The sequence below is a fragment of the Cherax quadricarinatus genome, chromosome 73 (genome assembly GCF_038502225.1).
Source record: "Cherax quadricarinatus isolate ZL_2023a chromosome 73, ASM3850222v1, whole genome shotgun sequence".
NCBI classification, from domain to species: Eukaryota; Metazoa; Arthropoda; class Malacostraca; order Decapoda; family Parastacidae; genus Cherax; species Cherax quadricarinatus.
Window position 1 is genome coordinate 22,743,618 of NC_091364.1, and position 19,200 is coordinate 22,762,817.

Consider the following 19,200-nt stretch of genomic DNA (forward strand, 5'->3'; position numbering starts at 1 on the left):
GCTGCACATGGGTTATTATCGAGGTTTTTGATATTTCCTCGAAAACTTGTGCCCACATCCATCTCAAAGCCACTAAACTCAAGGTCAGCATCACTTTCCTTTTAAAAGGGGAGTGTTAGTATGACATGACATCAGTGAATCCCTGGTGTTTGCCATGCTGTTTGCTCTACAGTGCTCGTCACGGCATTATGCCAGGTGAGTGCTCCGGCATAATGCAGTGATGAAAATCAAAGGCCTACCATACAGGGGGGGGTCTTTTTTCGTCAGTGCATTCTGCTGGGTAGCAGCCGTTAGCATGATGTCACAGCCTGCTTCCACACTTCACAGTGACTTCTCATTGCTCACATGGCTGCTGTGGTGAGAGGAAGTGCTGCACTTTTGTCTCTCGTCTGCCCCATCTTTTGTCCAGTGTTCCTTTGGTTTTGGAGTTATACATGTTTGATTTTGGGTAAAAGGAAGTCTTTAATACCTGAAACTATAGCTCAAATCATAGGGCTTCACAAAGATGGGCACAAGACGAAAGGAATAGTGGAGAATGTTAGTGTGTGTGAGCATTCAGTGAGGAACTGGGTGCAGCGTTTCAAGGCTGGTGGCGGTGTCGAGTTACCGTCTGCTGAACCTCGGCCTGGCCCCTCGAGGAAGACATCTGCTCGTACCTTAACTGTGTTAAAGAAGCAGTTACTCTATAGCTGCTTCTTTAACACAGCAAAGGTACGAACAAATGTCTTATTGGAGGGGCCAGGCTGAGGTTTGGCAGACGGTAACTCGATACCGCCACCAGCCTTTCCAATGTTTAAGAGTAAACGCTACATGTCCAACTGGCCAGTCTAATATGCAGTCATGAATGGCTTGACATTATTTATACAATTATTACAATAATGCAGTAGTCTGCATAACAGTAAATCTTCTATTCTTTGTGTGAATAAAAATTGAAAATGGAAAGCAAGAGTAATATAAGAGAGGTCTGGAGACATGACTAATGAACAGAGAAAATATTATTTTAGTGCCATGAATGTCTGCATTGTTTATTCTGGACCCTATTTTGAAATTGGCATCTTTTGAAATTTGTGTGAAATTGGCCAAATTGCCAATTTCTGACCATTTTATTGGGTAGTTGAAATCAGTATATGGGTGGTTTCTTGTACTCAATCGATAGAACAAATGGAGTTCTAGTGAAATAGCTATGAGTTTGGCTGACTAGAACAATGGAATTGGCAGAAAATAGGGCTCAAATTGGGCAAAATTGCCAATGTGCATACATCGCCAAGACTGCTAAGTTTGCAAGAGCATAATTCCATAAGTTTTCCATCAAATTTCGAACTTTTGGTGTCATTACCATCGAGATTAGATTCTCTATCATTTCATAAGAAAATTTTTTTATTTTTTAAATTCTTCAACACTGAAAGCAAGTTTGTGAGCAGGGGTTGTGACAGTGAAAGGGTTATGCATCAGCAATTTTGCCCAATTTGAGCCCTATTTTTGGTCACTTTCATTGTTCCAGTCTACCAAACTCATAGATATTTCGCTAGAACTCCATTTGTTCTATCGACTGAGTACAAGAAACCGCCCATTTACCGATTTCACCTACCCAGTAAAGTGATCAGAAATTGATAATTTGGCCAATTTCATACACAATTCAAAGACCAATTTCAAAATACAGTCCAGAAATAACAATACAAACATTCATAGCACTAAAATAACAATTTCTCTGTTCATTAGTCATGTCTCTAGGACCCTCTTATATTACGCTTGCTTTCCATTTTGAATTTTTATATACACAAAAAACATAAAATTTACTTCTATGCAGACTACTGCATTACTGTAAAAATTATATAAATAATATCAGCACATTTGTGAAAGCATATTAGACCCATCAGCTGATGCATATTGGATGCATGACCTCATTTGTTTACTCTTGAACATCAGCAAAAATCAAACATTTCTGATACTTTGAGCTCAATTTCAAGGTACTTTTAGTCTGTAAACCATTCAAAATCATCTTTATTTCTGTAATATATCATCTAATTTATCAAAAAAGACCAAGAAAATGAGAATACAACCATAAATACCATATGAAAACATACCGAAAATCTGTGTTTTAACCCTTTCAGGGTCCAAGGCCAAAATCTGAAGTGGTGCTCCAGTGTCCAAGAAATTTTGAAAAAAAAAAAAAAAAAAAAAAAAAAAAAAAAAAAAATTATTACAGAATTAAAGAGCATATTTTTGTGAAGGTAATAAGACAAAAAAAAAATCTGATCAGTACTTACCGAGACACAGTGCCAAGAAGTTTGTCAAAAATGATGTGGTGGCGGCAACATCGACGAATTCCACATACGCGCATTACATTATTTTGTGGTTTTAGTTGTTTTTTCTTTTCTTTTCCAATTTTTTTCTATTCCTACTAACACTTGGGGCCTGAGAGACCAATACTGTATATAATGTATATATATAAACTCACTGTATTGAACACAATAACCGCACTAAAGTTATTATCATATTATTGTTTACCACTGTTGTTTATTACAATAAACATGCACAAATATTGTATAATACTAATGTTCTATCATATATTTACATATTTACAATCACTGGACACGGTTTTAAAACTGCTGGAGCTTGTGGAACTCCTTGAAACAAGGCACCATGCACAGAGGCACCTTACATTCCTCACACATAAACCGAGTGTCTTTGCGTCTTTGTTGCCGTCGTTTTGTTTGTGCACAGACAATGCATCTCTTCTGAGCAAATTTCTTCTGAGTTGAAGGAAGCTGTATTATGAAATGATCACCTTCTCTCCTCAAACGCTTGGGTATATCCTGAGGAATTCGAGGACCATGTTGTATAGCAGGTGTTGTTACCTGGTACTTCATTATGAGTTGTCTGACAACAGACAAACAAAATTCACCATACGGTGGTCTGTTGCCAGTCTTTATTTGGTACATATTATATGCATTGAGCATTGAAATGTCCATGAGATGGAAGAAAAGTTTCATGTACCACTTGTAACTCTTACGAACACAGTCAACAAAACCAATCTGCATGTCACACTTGTCAACCAAGCGCATGTTTTGTGTATAATCAATCACTGACACTGGTTTTCGAATATGTTCATTAGTCACTCGATCAACTTTGCCACTGTCTTGCATTTCATTACGGTGAATGGTTGTCAACAATGTGACATCTCGTTTGTCATGATACCGTAATGCCATGATGTTATTGGCAGTAAACACCTGCACGTCATCAGCACGAGCACCTGCGTTGAGCCTGGGCATATGTTTACGATTAGAACGCACTGTGCCACACACATCTGTCTTGTTCGCTCGCATGAAATCACTGAGTAATGGGCTTGTGTACCAGTTATCGGTATATAATGTATGCCCCTTACCAAGATAAGGTGCCATCATGTTTCTCACTACGTCACCTGAGATACCCAATAACATCTTGGTATCTTTCAATGTTTTACTACCCGTGTATACAACAATATCCAACACCAGGCCACTGTCACAATCACAGAGTACAAACAGTTTTATACCAAAGCGTTTCCTCTTGCTCGGTTATATACTGCTTGAATGACAGTCTACCTTTGAACAAAATCAAAGACTCGTCAATTACAACATTCTTGAATGGATAAAAGTATATGCTGAACTTTTGTTTGAGATACATGAAAACATTTCTAATCTTGTATAACCTGTCACTTCTGTCAGGCCTGGTTTTGTCAGAGAAGTGCAACATACATAAGAGTAAGATAAACCTGTTCACTGGTATGATTTCACTGAAGACCGGGGCAGAAATTAGCCGATCTGTGGACCAGTATGCTTTTATATTATGCTTATAGACGTGAGGCATAAGCATTATTGTTGCAAAAAGCAAATACATTTCTGCAACAGTCGTCTCTTTCCACCTGTGTAGTCTTGACTGTGGTGATAAGATCGTATTTGCCATGGTGTACTCAAAATATTTATTACTTTCCCTGACAATAATTTCCATCAATGGCTGGTCAAAGAATAATTCAAAGAATTCCAGTTCACTGGCCATGGTTCCAAGGGGACAAGTAGGTAGAATTCCACTTTTAGAATCATCAAAGTGGTGAGGCTTGGGAACAAAATTGGGATTTTGCTGCCAATCCCACATACGGTTTGCTGGTGGATACTGGACATCATAGGCTGGTTGTGCGGGTGGTTGTGGTGGGCTGGTGGCTGGCGCTCCGCTTTGTCCTTGAACTGACGAGTCAGCATGGGTCCCAGCGTGGCCTGGTGAGTCACGCATGGCAGTGCCACTACCATCACCACTAACACCATCCACTGATGCCTGTGGTCTATCCATGCCAAGTGTAGCCACATCATCCTCACTATCACTACCTAAAACTGGTGTTGGGCCATGGGATGTACTCCGGGATGTACTCCGTCCCCTGGGCACAGCATAGGGTACACTACCCGAGCGCATGTGGCGGCGAACATACCGACGCTTCACTGGTGAATATGATTCCTATCACTACTCGATTGATCGTCGAGCGCAATAAAATCACAGTCCACGTCACTACCATCATCATTACTGAAGTCAGAGGCCTGGCCACGCGAAAATATTAGTTTTCTCTTGCGATGAGGAACAACCGACCGTGAGTCACGAGTGCCCACACCAGAGGTAGAAGGTCGAGGATCGTCAGGGTTTTCTGCACTATTATCGATATCCTGGTCATTCTTTTCGGTCACTAACTGATCAAAGCCGTAGAATTCGTTTTCATTTCCACTTCCATCAGTGTCAGAACTATCAGATAGGAAGAGGAGAGTCCCAATTTTCCGGGGAGTGAGAGCTGACTTGCGACGAGGCATGGTGAACAAGGGTAACTGAGCCGGCGTTCCCACAATGCTAAGCGGGCGCCTAGATTTTTTGTTTATGGCGCACACCCACCATGCAGACCCGTTCTCTCACATGTAGGCCTATGAGCGTTTTCGTGCTAAATTTGACGGCGCTAGAATTTTGGCGTAGATCTACAGTTTGGACACTCAACGTAAAGCTGTTGATCTACGGGACGGACCCTGAAAGGGTTAAACCAAAAACTCAGTCGGAGTTTTTTGTTCTCATTATGCACTGCATGCTGCAAGATTTTTTTTTATACTGTGCACACTGACTACTCAGACCCATTCTCTCATATGTAGGCCTACCAGTATTCTTCTGCATGATTGGAAGCCAATAGTATTTTGGCATATTATGGCAGCAACACTGGCTTGCAAGCCGTAATATTACGGCACCGACAGTTAAAGGGTTAAACATCTGCCAATCCATGAAATATTACTGTTTGAACCATTAATTATAATATTGCTTTTATTATGTGCAACTTCAAGAATATTATTCTTATATACCTCCACCTTGACTATCTAATATTAGTAATAAGATAAAATAAAAACTTATTAAAAAGTTAACCACTCTTACTAAAGAGTGGTTATTATGTACTAGGATTAGTCTGCCCGAAATGCCCCAGCACGATAGTGACTTTCTTTGTACAGTGGACCCCCGGTTAACGATTTTAATCCGTGCAAGAGGGATAATTGTTATGCGAAATAATCGTTATGCGAATGAATTTTCCCCATAAGAAATAATGGAAATAAAATTAATCCGTGCAAGACGCCCAAAAGTATGAAAAAAATTTTTTTTTACCTCATGAAATGTTAATTTTAATACACACAAACTGAAAAAGGCATGCACAATTACATGACACTTACTTTTATTGAAGATCTGGTGATGATTGATGGGATGGGAGGAGGGGAGAGCATTATCTTCTTACTGTTTAGAAGGGGAATCCCCTTCCATTACGACTTGAGGTAGCAAGTCCTTTTCCGGGGTTACTTCCCTTCTTCTTTTAATGCCACTAGGACCAGCTTGAGAGTCACTGGACCTCTGTCGCACAACAAATCTGTCCATAGAGCTCTGTACCTCCCGTTCCTTTACGATTTGTCTAAAATGGGCCACAACATTGTCATTGAAATAGTCACCAGCACGGCTTGCAACAGCTGTGTCAGGGTGATTTTCATCTATAAAGGTTTGCAGTTCATCCCACTGTGCACACATTTCCTTAATCTTTGAAGTAGGCACAATGGATTCCACAACTGGCATAGGCTTCTCAGGGTTAGCCCCAAACCCTTCAAAATCTTTCTTAATTTCCATACTAATTCTCACCCTTTTTACCACAGGGTTGGCACTAGAAGCTTTCTTGGGGCCCATGGTCACTTATTTTCCAGAAACAGCACCGAAAACACTGTAATGATACGAAATATTCCGAGTGTATGCTTGGATGTTACCGCGGAGGCTGGCTGGTAAACAATGGGACGGGCGGCACATGTGAGGGCACATTGGACGCGTCTCGGACGAAAATCGGTGAGCAGGTTTTTAATCGGTATGCGCGGCAAAAATTTTGCGATAAAAGTAAGCGGTATGCGGAAAAATCGCTATGTGATGCCATCGTTATGCGGGGGTCCACTGTACTTAACAAACCAAAATTTAATTACACACTGTAACGTTTGCAAAGAAGTAAAATAATTATTCTTTAGTTTCTATTTTGAATTTTTATTAATATTAAAAATAGAAGAGTGACTGTTTTAAAGAACATTGCATTATCATAATAACTGTATAAATAATGCATATCAGACCAAAAGTTGGACATGTATTAGACTAGTGACGTAATTTGTGCACTCTGGAATATCGGTAAAAATCGAACATTTCTGGTACTTTGAACTAAATTTTAAGCTACTTTTTTTCAGTCCTAAAACCAATCAAAATGATATCTATATTTATATCCTCCATTCTATCAAACAATACCAAGAAACCGAGAATACAACCATAAAAACCATACGAAACAGCACCGCAAATTCACCATTTTAAACCAAAAATACGGTCATAGTTTTTCCTCCATTGTGCACTGCGTGCTGTAGGATTTTTTTATATGATGCATACTTAAAACAGACCCATTCTTTCATATTTAGGCACAAATTTACCTCTCACAATTTATCTAAGTGAGCTGAGCTCATGGGGTAGTACTATGGGACCCACCCTGGAAGGGTTAAGTATCCTTATTCTCATATACAGTGGACCCCCGCCGTTCAGCGGCTGAGACTTTCATGAAATCCGACTTTCGGCAAGTTTTTTCGGCATGATTTGGTGACCGTCTGGTACGTGTCCGCCTGTCAGCACGCACACAAAGCCAGTCTCCCGCACTATTCACACTCAGTGTGCCAGTGTTTACCAGTGTGTGACCATCACCTCATGGGTTCATACAATACATTTCATAATAATCTATTTTTTTTGTGCTTGCAACTGCTAAATAAGTCACCATGGGCCCAAGGAAAGCTAGTGTCAGCTCTTTGGTAAAGAAAGTGAGGAACACGAGCGAATTCTAGAAGGAAATCACTGAAAAATATAAGAATGGAGTGCGTATTACAGAACTTGCCAGGATGTATGGCAAACCCCATTCAACCATCACTTCGATCATGACGAAGGGAAAGGGAATAAAGTGTGCTGTTGTTGCAAAAGGGGTAGATATGCTGACAAAACAGAGATCGCAAACCCTCGAAGAAGTGGAAAGGTTATTGTTGGTGTGGATTACTTAAAAACAGTTAGCAGGAGATAGTATTATGCAGTTGATAATACGCGAAAAGGCAAGGCAGTTGCATGACGATCTCGTAAAGAAAATGCCTGCAACGAGTGGTGATGCTTATTTTAAGGCCAGCAAAGGTTGGTTTGAGAGATTTAAGAAGCATAGTGGCATACACAGTGTGGTAAGGCATGGTGAGGCTGCCAGTTCTGACAAAAAAGCTGCCGAGAAGTTTGTACAGGAGTTTAAGGAGTACACAGACACTGAAGAATTCAAACCCCAACAAGTGCTCAATTGTGACGCAACAGGCCTCTTTTGGAAGAAAATGCCAAAGAGGACCTACATCACGCAGGGGGAAACGGCACTCCCAGGACACAAGCCTATGAAAGACAGGCTAACTCTCATGTTTTGTAGTAATGCTAGTGGGGATTGCAAAGTGAAGCCTTTACTGGTGTATCACTCTGAAAATCCCAGAGTGTTCAAGAAAAACAGTGTTGCCAAGAGTAATTTGTGTGTGATGTGGAAGGCTAACAGTAAGGCATGGGTCACAAGAGAAATTTTCCTTGACTGGTTTAATGAAGTGTTTGGCCCCAGTGTGAAAAAAAAAACCTCCTGGAAAATAAACTGCCACTCAAGTGCCTCCTGGTAATGGACAATACTTCTGCTCATCCTCCAGACTTGGAAGAGCAAATGGTGGAGGAGTTTAGTTTCATCACGGTGAAGTTCTTGCCCCCTAATACAACTCCTCTCCTCCAGCCCATGGACCAGCAGGTCATTTCAAACTTCCAAAAACTGTACACCAAAGCAGTGTTTCAAAAGTGCTTTGAAGTGACCTCAAATACTGAACTGACCCTAAGAAAGTTCTAGAAAGATCACTTCAATATCCTCACTTGCATAAACCTTATAGGCAAAGCTTGGGAAGGAGTGAATTGTAGAACTTTGAATTCTGCTTGGAGAAAACTGTGGCCACAGTGTGTACAAGAGAGGAATTTTGAAGGGTTTGGGGCTGACCCTAAGAAGCCTATGCCAGTTGTGGAAAGTATTGTCACTGAGGAATTCCATGGGGTTGGATGCGAGTTTCAAGGATGTGGAAGAGTTGGTGGAGGACCACGATGAAGAGCTAACCACTGCAGAGCTGGAAGAGCTTCATCTGCAACAGCAAGAGATCACAGCTCAGGAAATTGCTGCAGAGGAGAAGGAAGAGAGATGGAGGAAGGTGCCTTCTTCAAAGATTAAGGACATTTGTGCAAAGTGGACTGAAGTGCAATTATTTATGGATGAACTTCACCCTGACAGAGTTGTTGCAGGCCGTGTTGGCAACATGTACAATGACAGTGTTGTGTCCCACTTCAGACAAATCTTAAAGAAATGCCAGAAACAGAGCTCTCTGGACAGATATTCTGTGCGACAGGGGTCCAGTGACTCTCAAGTTGTTCCCAGTGTCATTAAAAAACAAAGAAGGGAAGTAACCCCAGATAAGGACTTGGTACCTGAAGTCTTTATGGAAGGGGATTCCCCTTCCAAACAATAGTGTACACCTTCCTCCTATCCCCTCCTCCCGTCTTCTGTCCACCCAGAAGTCTTCAATAAAGGCAAGTGTAATGATGTTATTATTTTATATATGTATATACTTTATTTCTCATTGTTTTCTGTATGTAAATCTTTATTTAATTTTAACTTTTTTTTTTTAATATTTTTGGGTGTCTGGAACGGATTAATTTTATTTCCATTATTTCTTATGGGAAAAATGGTTTCGCCATTCGGCAATTTCGTCATTCAACAGACTCTCTGGAACGGATTAATCACAAAACTCAGGGGTCCACTGTACTTGTAATCTCAGTTTAGTTTTAAAGCTCTCTGAAATGCCTTACATAAAAAGGGGCCTTTCTATAGTTTACACAGTCAACCCTTGAACAACACGGGTTTGAACTGTACAGCTGCGCTTACATGTGGATTTTTTCAATAAATATATTGGAAAATTTTTTGGACATCTGCAACAATTTGAAAAAACTTGCAGACAAACCACGTGGCCTAGAAATATAAAAAAAAAAAAATAGAAAAAGTTAGGTATGTCATGAACGCATAAAATATATGTATATTCTAGTCTTATTTTATCATTTACTACCATAACATAAACAAATCTATTAATATATCCCTACAAGTTTAAACTTATTTAAACTTACACACACAAATACTTACCAGTCGTACACGAGGCCAATAGCAGTCTAGTGAAATGTAAACAAAGATGCAGTATTAAATTATATAAATATAAAATATAAATCATGTAAATATAAATCTTCTCATTTCTGATGTCTAGTGTTAGTAATATGTATAACATCCAGTGTGTTTTGTATCATATAAGACAATACTGATGTAGATACTGACAGACGATTCATCTTGTAAACAGACAATGTAAACTTATGATATCAAAAAATACAGTACAGTAGTATAAATGAATTTTCTCTTCTTAATGATTTTCTTAACATTTTTTTTCTAGCTTAGTTTATTTTAAGAATACAGTATATAATACACATAACATAACAGTAGGCTATTAGTAGTTAAGTTTTGGGGGAGTCAAAAGTTATATGTGAATTTTCGACTAAGCAGTAGGTCAGGGCCCCTAACCCCTGCATTGTTCAAGGATCAACTGTATATATCAATTACCTTAATTGTAGTACACAGTGTACTCCACTTTATAGAAATAAAGTTTATTTGTTTGTTTAACCCTTAAACTGTCCAAACGTAAATCTATGTTCACGTGTGTAGCGCTCCGACCTTGGTTTTCCCCATTTGAAAGCATGTAAAAAAAAAAATAGATCTACGTTCAGAGCTTCCCCGCACATGGATGTAGATCTATGTTTGGACAGTTTAAGGGTTAAAGGTGGTAGTGCAAACAATAGAAGTTCTTAACTCACCCAACTTCCTCACTAAATAGTGCAGCAAGAAGAGATGGAGCTCTATCCATAGCAGAGGGTAGTGGAGCTGGTGGTGGAGGAAGGTCAACCATGAAGCCGGCCCAGCCAGCAATAGCCATCTCCAGCAAGCAGGTGACCAAACCTCCATCACTCACATCATGCAAGGCCAACACCAAACCCTCTGGTGACAAGTGCATGCCAAGACTCACTTATGTTATACTAACAGCAGTCTTAATGCTCTTATTTTAACAGTTATTACATACTGGGACTGATGGATGATTCAGTGGCTATGTATATAGCACAGGGATAAGGGAAGAAAAGAAAAGGGGTTGGAAAGGGAAGGGGAGAAGTAAGGAGTTGTGGGATCTACATAATGCTGGACAAAAGAAGTCATTCAGTGTTTGCCAGAAATGCTCTGCATAATGATGATGGGCTTTCTGCATGCATTCAAGTGTCACTCCTGTATAAACAATGCATCAAGTTCTGTACATTAAAATGTACACAACCCTTCATGAGTTAACACTTTTACTGTCTACCCTCCTACATTAACTATGTCATTGAGCTCAGGGTACCTCAAATAGTTCTATGTCAAGAGCTCAGCTCAGTCAGATAAGCTGTGAACTGTATATTTTGGTCTAGATATAAGAGAATGGGTCTGTGCAGTGAGTGTGCACCATATAAAAAGAAAATCCTGCCCCATGCAGTGCATGATGGAATAAACAAGACTGACTGTGGATGGTTTAAAACAGTGACTTTGCAGTATTTTCTCAAATGGTTTTTATGGATTGATTGACTGTTTCTTGGTATCATTTGATTGACTGGAAGACATATTACTGGTTTCAGGACTGAAAGTAGCTTGAACTTGAGCTCAGAGTAGAAGAATTATTTGAATGCTGTCTATATTCCAGAGGATGGGTAAGGCCCCCCTACAACCCTTAGTCTGTTTTATGGGTTTTTAATAGGTCTGATTCAATTACTGGGATGCTGTAAACTATGATAAATCTTTCCTGGTTATATATAATCTGAAAAAAGGAGTAAATCTTCTAACTGTGTATGAATAAGAACTGAAAATGAAAAGTAAGTGTAATATAGGAGAAGCCTGAGGATGTGACCACTGAACTGTGGAATTTTTTTAGTGCCAGCAATGTCTACATTGTTTATTATGAACTATTTTTAAATTGGCAATTTTTAATTTGGTGTGAAACTGTCAAATTACCAATTACTAATCACTTTATAGACGAGTTGAAATAGATGAATGGGTAGTTTCCTACACTTAATCCATAGAATGCAAGGCATCTTAAAGTGAGTGGAGAGGATGGCTGTGGCCCTACTGGGTCGATGTTGAGGGTTGGGACTCTAGTGATGTTGAGGGTTGGGACTCTAGTGATGTTGAGGGTTGGGACTCTAGTGATGTTGAGGGTTGGGACTCTAGTGATGTTGAGGGTTGGGACTCTAGTGATGTTGAGGGTTGGGACTCTAGTGATGTTGAGGGTTGGGACTCTAGTGATGTTGAGGGTTGGGACTCTAGTGATGTTGAGGGTTGGGACTCTAGTGATGTTGAGGGTTGGGACTCTAGTGATGGTGATGCAGCTTCATCAGTTGATGGTTGCAGTGGAGTACTCAGGTACTCAGTCGTGCACTGCTGGTTTGTTTTATCCTGCAGTTCTTTATAAAGTAGACAATAAGTCCCAGGTTCCTGCTCCAGAACGTGCTTTACAGCAATGCTTCAAGGTGAGTCATGGTTCTTTTCAATAAACAAGTCTGCAGCTTTACTGACATTATGGAGGGACATGCATCTCTTGCAGTGTCAGCATTACTCTTTCAGGTTCAACTTCTTTATCTTCATCATATTCTGTTTTCTGCAGCCATGAATTTAATTTCTGCAACTTTTCCTCTACAATTCATTCATCATTATCATTATCAAGAGATCACTGATGTCATCTGGCTGCATATTTTCAAATCCCTCACCTGGCACTCTCCTTGAAAAGTCAACAATTTCCTGAACTTGACTTTCCACTGATCTAAAGCCTGTAAAATCATTCACTACACTAGGGCATATTTTTATCTTACCAACACTTATTTTTTATTCTGGTACCACCTTCCAGAGTAGCAACACTGCTACTCTAGATGCAACCTGCAACTGCCTTGTATGGTACCACCTTCCAGAGTAGCAACACTGCTACTCTAGATGCAACCTGCAACTGCCTTGTATGGTACCACCTTCCAGAGTAGCAACACTGCTACTCTAGATGCAACCTGCAACTGCCTTGTATGGTACCACCTTCCAGAGTAACAACACTGAAATTAGAGGCATCATACAACTGTCTTGTATAGTACTACCTTCCAGAGTAACAGTGCCACTATAAATGTAACATACAACTGTCTTGTATGGTACTACCTTCCAGAGTAACAGTGCCACTATAAATGTTAAATACAACTGTCTTGTATGGTACTACTTTCCAGAGTAACAGTGCCACTATAGATGCAGCATAAAACTGTCTTGTATGGTACCACCTTCCAGAGTAACAGTGCCACTGTAGATGTAATATAGAAGTGTCTTGTATGGTACTACCTACTAGAGTAACAGTGCCACTATAGATGCAACATGCAACTATCTTGTATGGTACTACCTTCCAAAGTAACAGTGCCACTATAGATGCAAGTTTTAAGTTAAAACATCCCAGCACTGAGACAATGAAACAAGTGGCAGGTCAATGGAGGGAGTGTTGGAGTGTTGCTCAAGCCATTCTTGACATTCAAACCTTGTGTAAGATTATGTAAACTATCATCAAAGGTAATAACAGAAATAAAACTGGTGAAGGGGAAAATAATAAAAGGAAGGAAAAGGGGGTGTAAAGACAGAATTTGGGAAAAAGGTAAGACAAAATAATGGCAATATAACATTTAGATCAAGCACCATAGACACACCAGCACCACAAATATTAAATAAAATAAGTAACAATATTATTTCATGCAATTTGGAATAAGTTTTGTTTAGTAAACTTCAAAAACTTAATTCAGTTCACTCTGTTAAGAAAAGTTATCTGGAGGTCTGCTCATAATAAACCTTCATCAGTAAGATGAAACATTTATGACTGACCATCAATGAGCTGCTGAATTACAGTGAATGCTGCAACAAAAGCAACAGTTTCATGGAGGTCAACGTCAGGACATTCACAACCCAGCTGAGAGTAGACTTGAGCCAGGGCTGAGCCACCCAGGCGAGCATGACCAGCCACAGGACGCACCCACACCAGCACTCCCTCTCTACCTACACCAGCACTCTTCAAGTCTGGGGTCACCACCTATTGAGGCAATAAAATATATTAATTTCAACATAATTCCCCTAACATCCAATGGATTCTAAAAAAGATAATTTAGATTATTACCTGCCTTGCCTAAACATATATTGTAAACTATACTGAAGACATAATCCATATAACAGGGCATAAGATGATTAGTATCATTCTTAACCCTTTTGGTGTCAGTCCCACCGGCTTTTAAGCCAGTGTCGCTCCCATAATATGATGCCATGAGCTCAGCTCAAGCAGATAAGCTGTGAGCGATACGTTTGGGCCTAGACACAAGGTACTACCATTGAAGTACAATAACAAACACAAGGTACTACCACTGACCTACAGTAACAGACACAAGGTACTACCACTGACCTACAGAAACAGGTACTACCACTGACCTAGAGTAACAGACACAAGGTACTACCACTGACCTACAGTAACAGATACAAGGTACTACCACTGACCTACAGTAACAGGTACTACCAATGACCTACAGTAACAGGTACTACCACTGACCTACAGTAACAGGTACTACCACTTACCTACAGTAACAGGTACTACCACTGACCTACAGTAACAGACACACGGTACCACCACTGACCTACAGTAACAGGTACTACCACTGACCTACAGTAAAACACAAGGTACTACCACTAACCTACAGCAACAGACACAGGGCACTACCACTGACCTACAGTAACAGACACAGGGTGCTACCACTGACCTACAGTAACAGGTACTACCACTGACCTACAGTAACAGACAAGGTGCAACCACTGACCTACAGTAACAGACACAAGGTACTACCACTGATCTACAGTAACAGGAACTACCAGTGACCTACAGTAACAGACAAGGTGCTACTGCTGACCTACAGTAACACACACAAGGTACTACCACAGACCTACAGTAACAGACACAAGGTAATACCATTGACTTACAATAACATACACAAGGTACTACCACTGACCTACAGTAACATACACAAGGTACTGCCACTGACCCACAATAACAGACACAAGGTACTACCAGTGAACTACAGTAACAGGTACTAACACTAACAGTAACAGGAACTACCACAGACCTACAGTAACAGACACAAGGTAATACCACTGACCTACAGTAACAGACAAGGTACTACCACTGACCTACAGTAACAGGTACTACCATTGACCTACAGTAACAGGTACTACCACTGACCTACAGTAACAGGTGCTACCACTGACCTACAGTAACAGACAAGGTATTACCACTGACCAACAGTAACAGACATAAGGTACTACCACTGACCTACAGCAACAGGTACTACCACTGATCTACAGTAACAGACAAGGTACTATCACTGACCTACAGTAACAAACACAAGGTACTACCAGTGACCTACAGTAACAGACACAAGGTACTACCACTGACCCACAATAACAGACACAAGGTACTACCACTGACCTATAGCAACAGGTACTACCACTGACCTACAGTAACAGATACAAGGTACTACCACTGACCTACAGTAACAGACACAGGGAACTACCACTGACCTACAATAACAGACACAAGGTACTACCACTGACCTACAATAACAGACACAAGGTACTACCACTGACCTACAATAAGACACAAGGTACTACCACTGACCTACAGTAACAGATACAAGGTACTACCACTGACCTACAGTAACAGACACAAGGTACTACCACTGACCTACAGTAACAGGTACTACCACTGACCTACAGCAACAGGTACTACCACTGACCTACAGTAACAGACACAGGGTACTACCACTGACCTACAGTAACAGACAACATACTATCACTGACCTACAGTAACAGACACAAGGTACTATCACTGACCCACAATAACAGACACAAGGTACTACCAGTGACCTACAGTAACAGACAATGTACTACTACTGACCTATAGTAACAGACACAAGGTACTACCACTGACCTACAGTAACAGACAAGGTACTATCACTGACCTACAGTAACAGACACAAGGTACTACCACTGACCTACAATAAGACACAAGGTACTACCACTGACCTACAATAACAGACACAATTTTGCTGTCAATTTTGTCAAGGTTGGAAACCAAAGCAATCATAGTACTAGGGGGAGAGAGCACAACTTTGTAGTACCCACAGTCAGTGGCCAGGAGTCAAACACCTTTTATGGTACAGCAATAAAGGAATGGAACAGACTACCCGCACATGCCAAAGATAGTCATAGCATGAACCAGTTCAAGAAGACTGCCAAAAAGTGTCTGATGAATGAAGCTACAGAAAGGGAGGGGAATGATTTTCTATTTTTTAGCTAAAATACGTGTAAATTTTACCTTATCCCTAGTAATGACCCTCGTATTGTAGATAGTCTTAATGACCCTCGTGTAGTAGATAGTCTTTTTAGTATGATAATAAGATGTTATCTTCATTGTAGAATAATAAGAAAATATTATAACCTTTATATTATAATAATAAGGTAAAAGGACCCCAATGGAAATAAGTCACTCTGTCTGACTTTTTTGGGTTATCCTAGGTTCTGTACACATATGCTGCTATGTATGATAATTCTATGTAACTGTATTTGTGTATACCTGAATAAATTTACTTACTTACTTACATACTTACTTACTTAAGGTACTACCACTGACCTACAATAACAGACACAAGGTACTACCACTGACCTACAGTAACAGATATAAGGTACTACCACTGACCTACAGTAACAGGTACTACCATTGACCTACAGTAACAGGTACTACCACTGACCTACAGTAACAGGTGCTACCACTGACCTACAATAACAGACAAGGTATTACCACTAACCAACAGTAGCAGACACAAGGTACTACCACTGACCTACAGTAAAACACAAGGTACTACCACTGACCTACAGCAACAGACACAGGGCACTACTACTGACCTACAGTAACAGACACAGGGTACTACCACTGACCTACAGTAACAGGTACTACCACTGACCTACAGTAACAGACAAGGTGGAACCACTGACCTACAGTAACAAGACACAAGGTACTACCACTGATCTACAGTAACAGGTACTACCAGTGACCTACAGTAACAGACAAGGTGCTACCACTGACCTACAGTAACAGACACAAGGTACTACCACAGACCTACAGTAACAGGTACTACCACTGACCTACAGTACCAGATACAAGGTACTACCACTGACCTACAGTAAAACACAAGGTACTACCACTGACCTACAGCAACAGACACAGGGCACTACCACTGACCTACAGTAACAGACAAGGTGCAACCACTGACCTACAGTAACAGACACAAGGTACTACCACTGATCTACAGTAATAGGTACTACCAGTGACCTACAGTAACAGACAAGGTGCTACCACTGACCTACAGTAACAGACACAACGTACTACCACAGACCTACAGTAACAGACACAAGGTAATACCATTGACTTACATTAACATACACAAGGTACTACCACTGACCTACAATAGCATACACAAGGTACTGCCGCTGACCCACAATAACAGACACAAGTTACTACCAGTGAACTACAGTAACAGGTACTACCACTGACCTACAGTAACAGACACAACGTACTACCACTGACCTACAGTAACAGACAAGGTACTATCACTGACCTACAGTAACAGACACAAGGTACTACCACTGACCTACAATAATAGACACAAGGTACTACCACTGACCTACAATAACAGACACAAGGTAATACCACTGACATACAGAAACAGACACAAGATACTACCATTGACCTACAGTAACATACACAAGGTACTACCAGTGAGCTACAGTAACAGGTACTATCACTGACCTACAGTAACAGGTACTATCACTGACCTACAGTAACAGGTACTACCACTGACCTACAGTAACAGGTACTACCAAAGACCTACAGTAACAAACAAGGTGCTACAACTGACCTACAGTAACAGACACAAGGTAATACCACTGACCTACAGTAACAGACAAGGTACTACCATTGACCTACAGTAACAGGTACTACCACTGACCTACAGTAACAGGTGCTACCACTGACCTATAGTAACAGGTACTACCACTGGTCTACAGTAACAGACAAGGTACTATCACTGACCTACAGTAACAAACACAAGGTACTACCACTGAAATACAGCAACAGGTACTACCACTGGTCTACAGTAACAGACAAGGTACTATCACTGACCTACAGTAACAAACACAAGGTACTACCAGTGACCTACAGTAACAGACACAAGGTACTACCACTGACCCACAATAACAGACACAAGGTACTACCACTGACCTATAGTAACAGGTACTACCACTGACCTACAGTAACAGATACAAGGTACTACCACTGACCTACAGTAACAGAAAATATACTACTACTGACCTATAGTAACAGACACAAGGTACTACCACTGACCTACAGTAACAGACAAGGTACTATCTCTGACCTACAGTAACAGACACAAGGTACTATCACTGACCTACAGTAACAGACACAAGGTACTACCACTGACCTACAATAACAGACACAAGGTACTACCACTGACCTACAATAACAGACACAAGGTACTACCACTGACCTACAAAAACAGACACAAGGTACTACCACTGTCCTACAGAAACAGACACAAGGCACTACCACTGACCTACAACAACAGACACAAGGTACTACCACTGACCTACAATAACAGACACAAGGTACTACCACTGACCTACAGTAACAGACACAAGGTACTACCACTGACCCACAATAACAGACACAAGGTACTACCACTGACCTACAGTAACAGACACAAGGTACTACCACTGACCTACAATAACAGACACAAGGTACTACCACTGACCTACAATAAGACACAACGTACTACCACTGACCTACAATAACAGACACAAGGTACTACCAATGACCTACAATAACAGACACAAGGTACTACCACTGACCTACAATAACAGACACAAGGTACTACCACTGACCTACAGTAACAGATAGAAGGTACTACCACTGACCTACAGTAACAGACACAAGGTACTACCACTGACCTACAGTAACAGACACAAGGTACTACCACTGACCTACAGTAACAGACAAGGTGCTACCACTGACCTACAGTAACAGACACAAGGTAATACCACTGACCTACAATAACAGACACAAGGTACTACCACTGACCTACAATAACAGACACAAGGTACTACCACTGACCTACAGTAACAGACACAGGGAACTACCACTGACCTACAGTAACAGACAAGGTGCTACAACTGACCTACAGTAACAGACACAAGGTAATTCCACTGACCTACAGTAACAGACAAGGTACTACCACTGACCTACAGTAACAGGTACTACCATTGACCTACAGTAAAAGGAACCACTGACCTACAGTAACAGGTGCTACCAC

The 19,200-nt window shown here is 40.6% G+C and overlaps 1 protein-coding gene across 1 annotated transcript in view; it reads right to left on the reverse strand.

The window, feature by feature from the left end:
- Positions 1–497: 497 nt before the first annotated feature.
- Pfas (phosphoribosylformylglycinamidine synthase) overlaps positions 498–19,200 on the reverse strand; it is a 295,039-nt gene continuing 276,336 nt past the window's right edge. The window contains exons 20-23 of the mRNA XM_070100647.1: positions 13,601–13,805; positions 10,501–10,681; positions 9,785–9,810; positions 498–661 (exon numbers count right to left, since the gene is read on the reverse strand). Of these exons, the coding sequence (XP_069956748.1) occupies positions 498–661; positions 9,785–9,810; positions 10,501–10,681; positions 13,601–13,805 (576 nt within the window). The remainder of the gene's footprint in view (positions 662–9,784; positions 9,811–10,500; positions 10,682–13,600; positions 13,806–19,200) is intronic.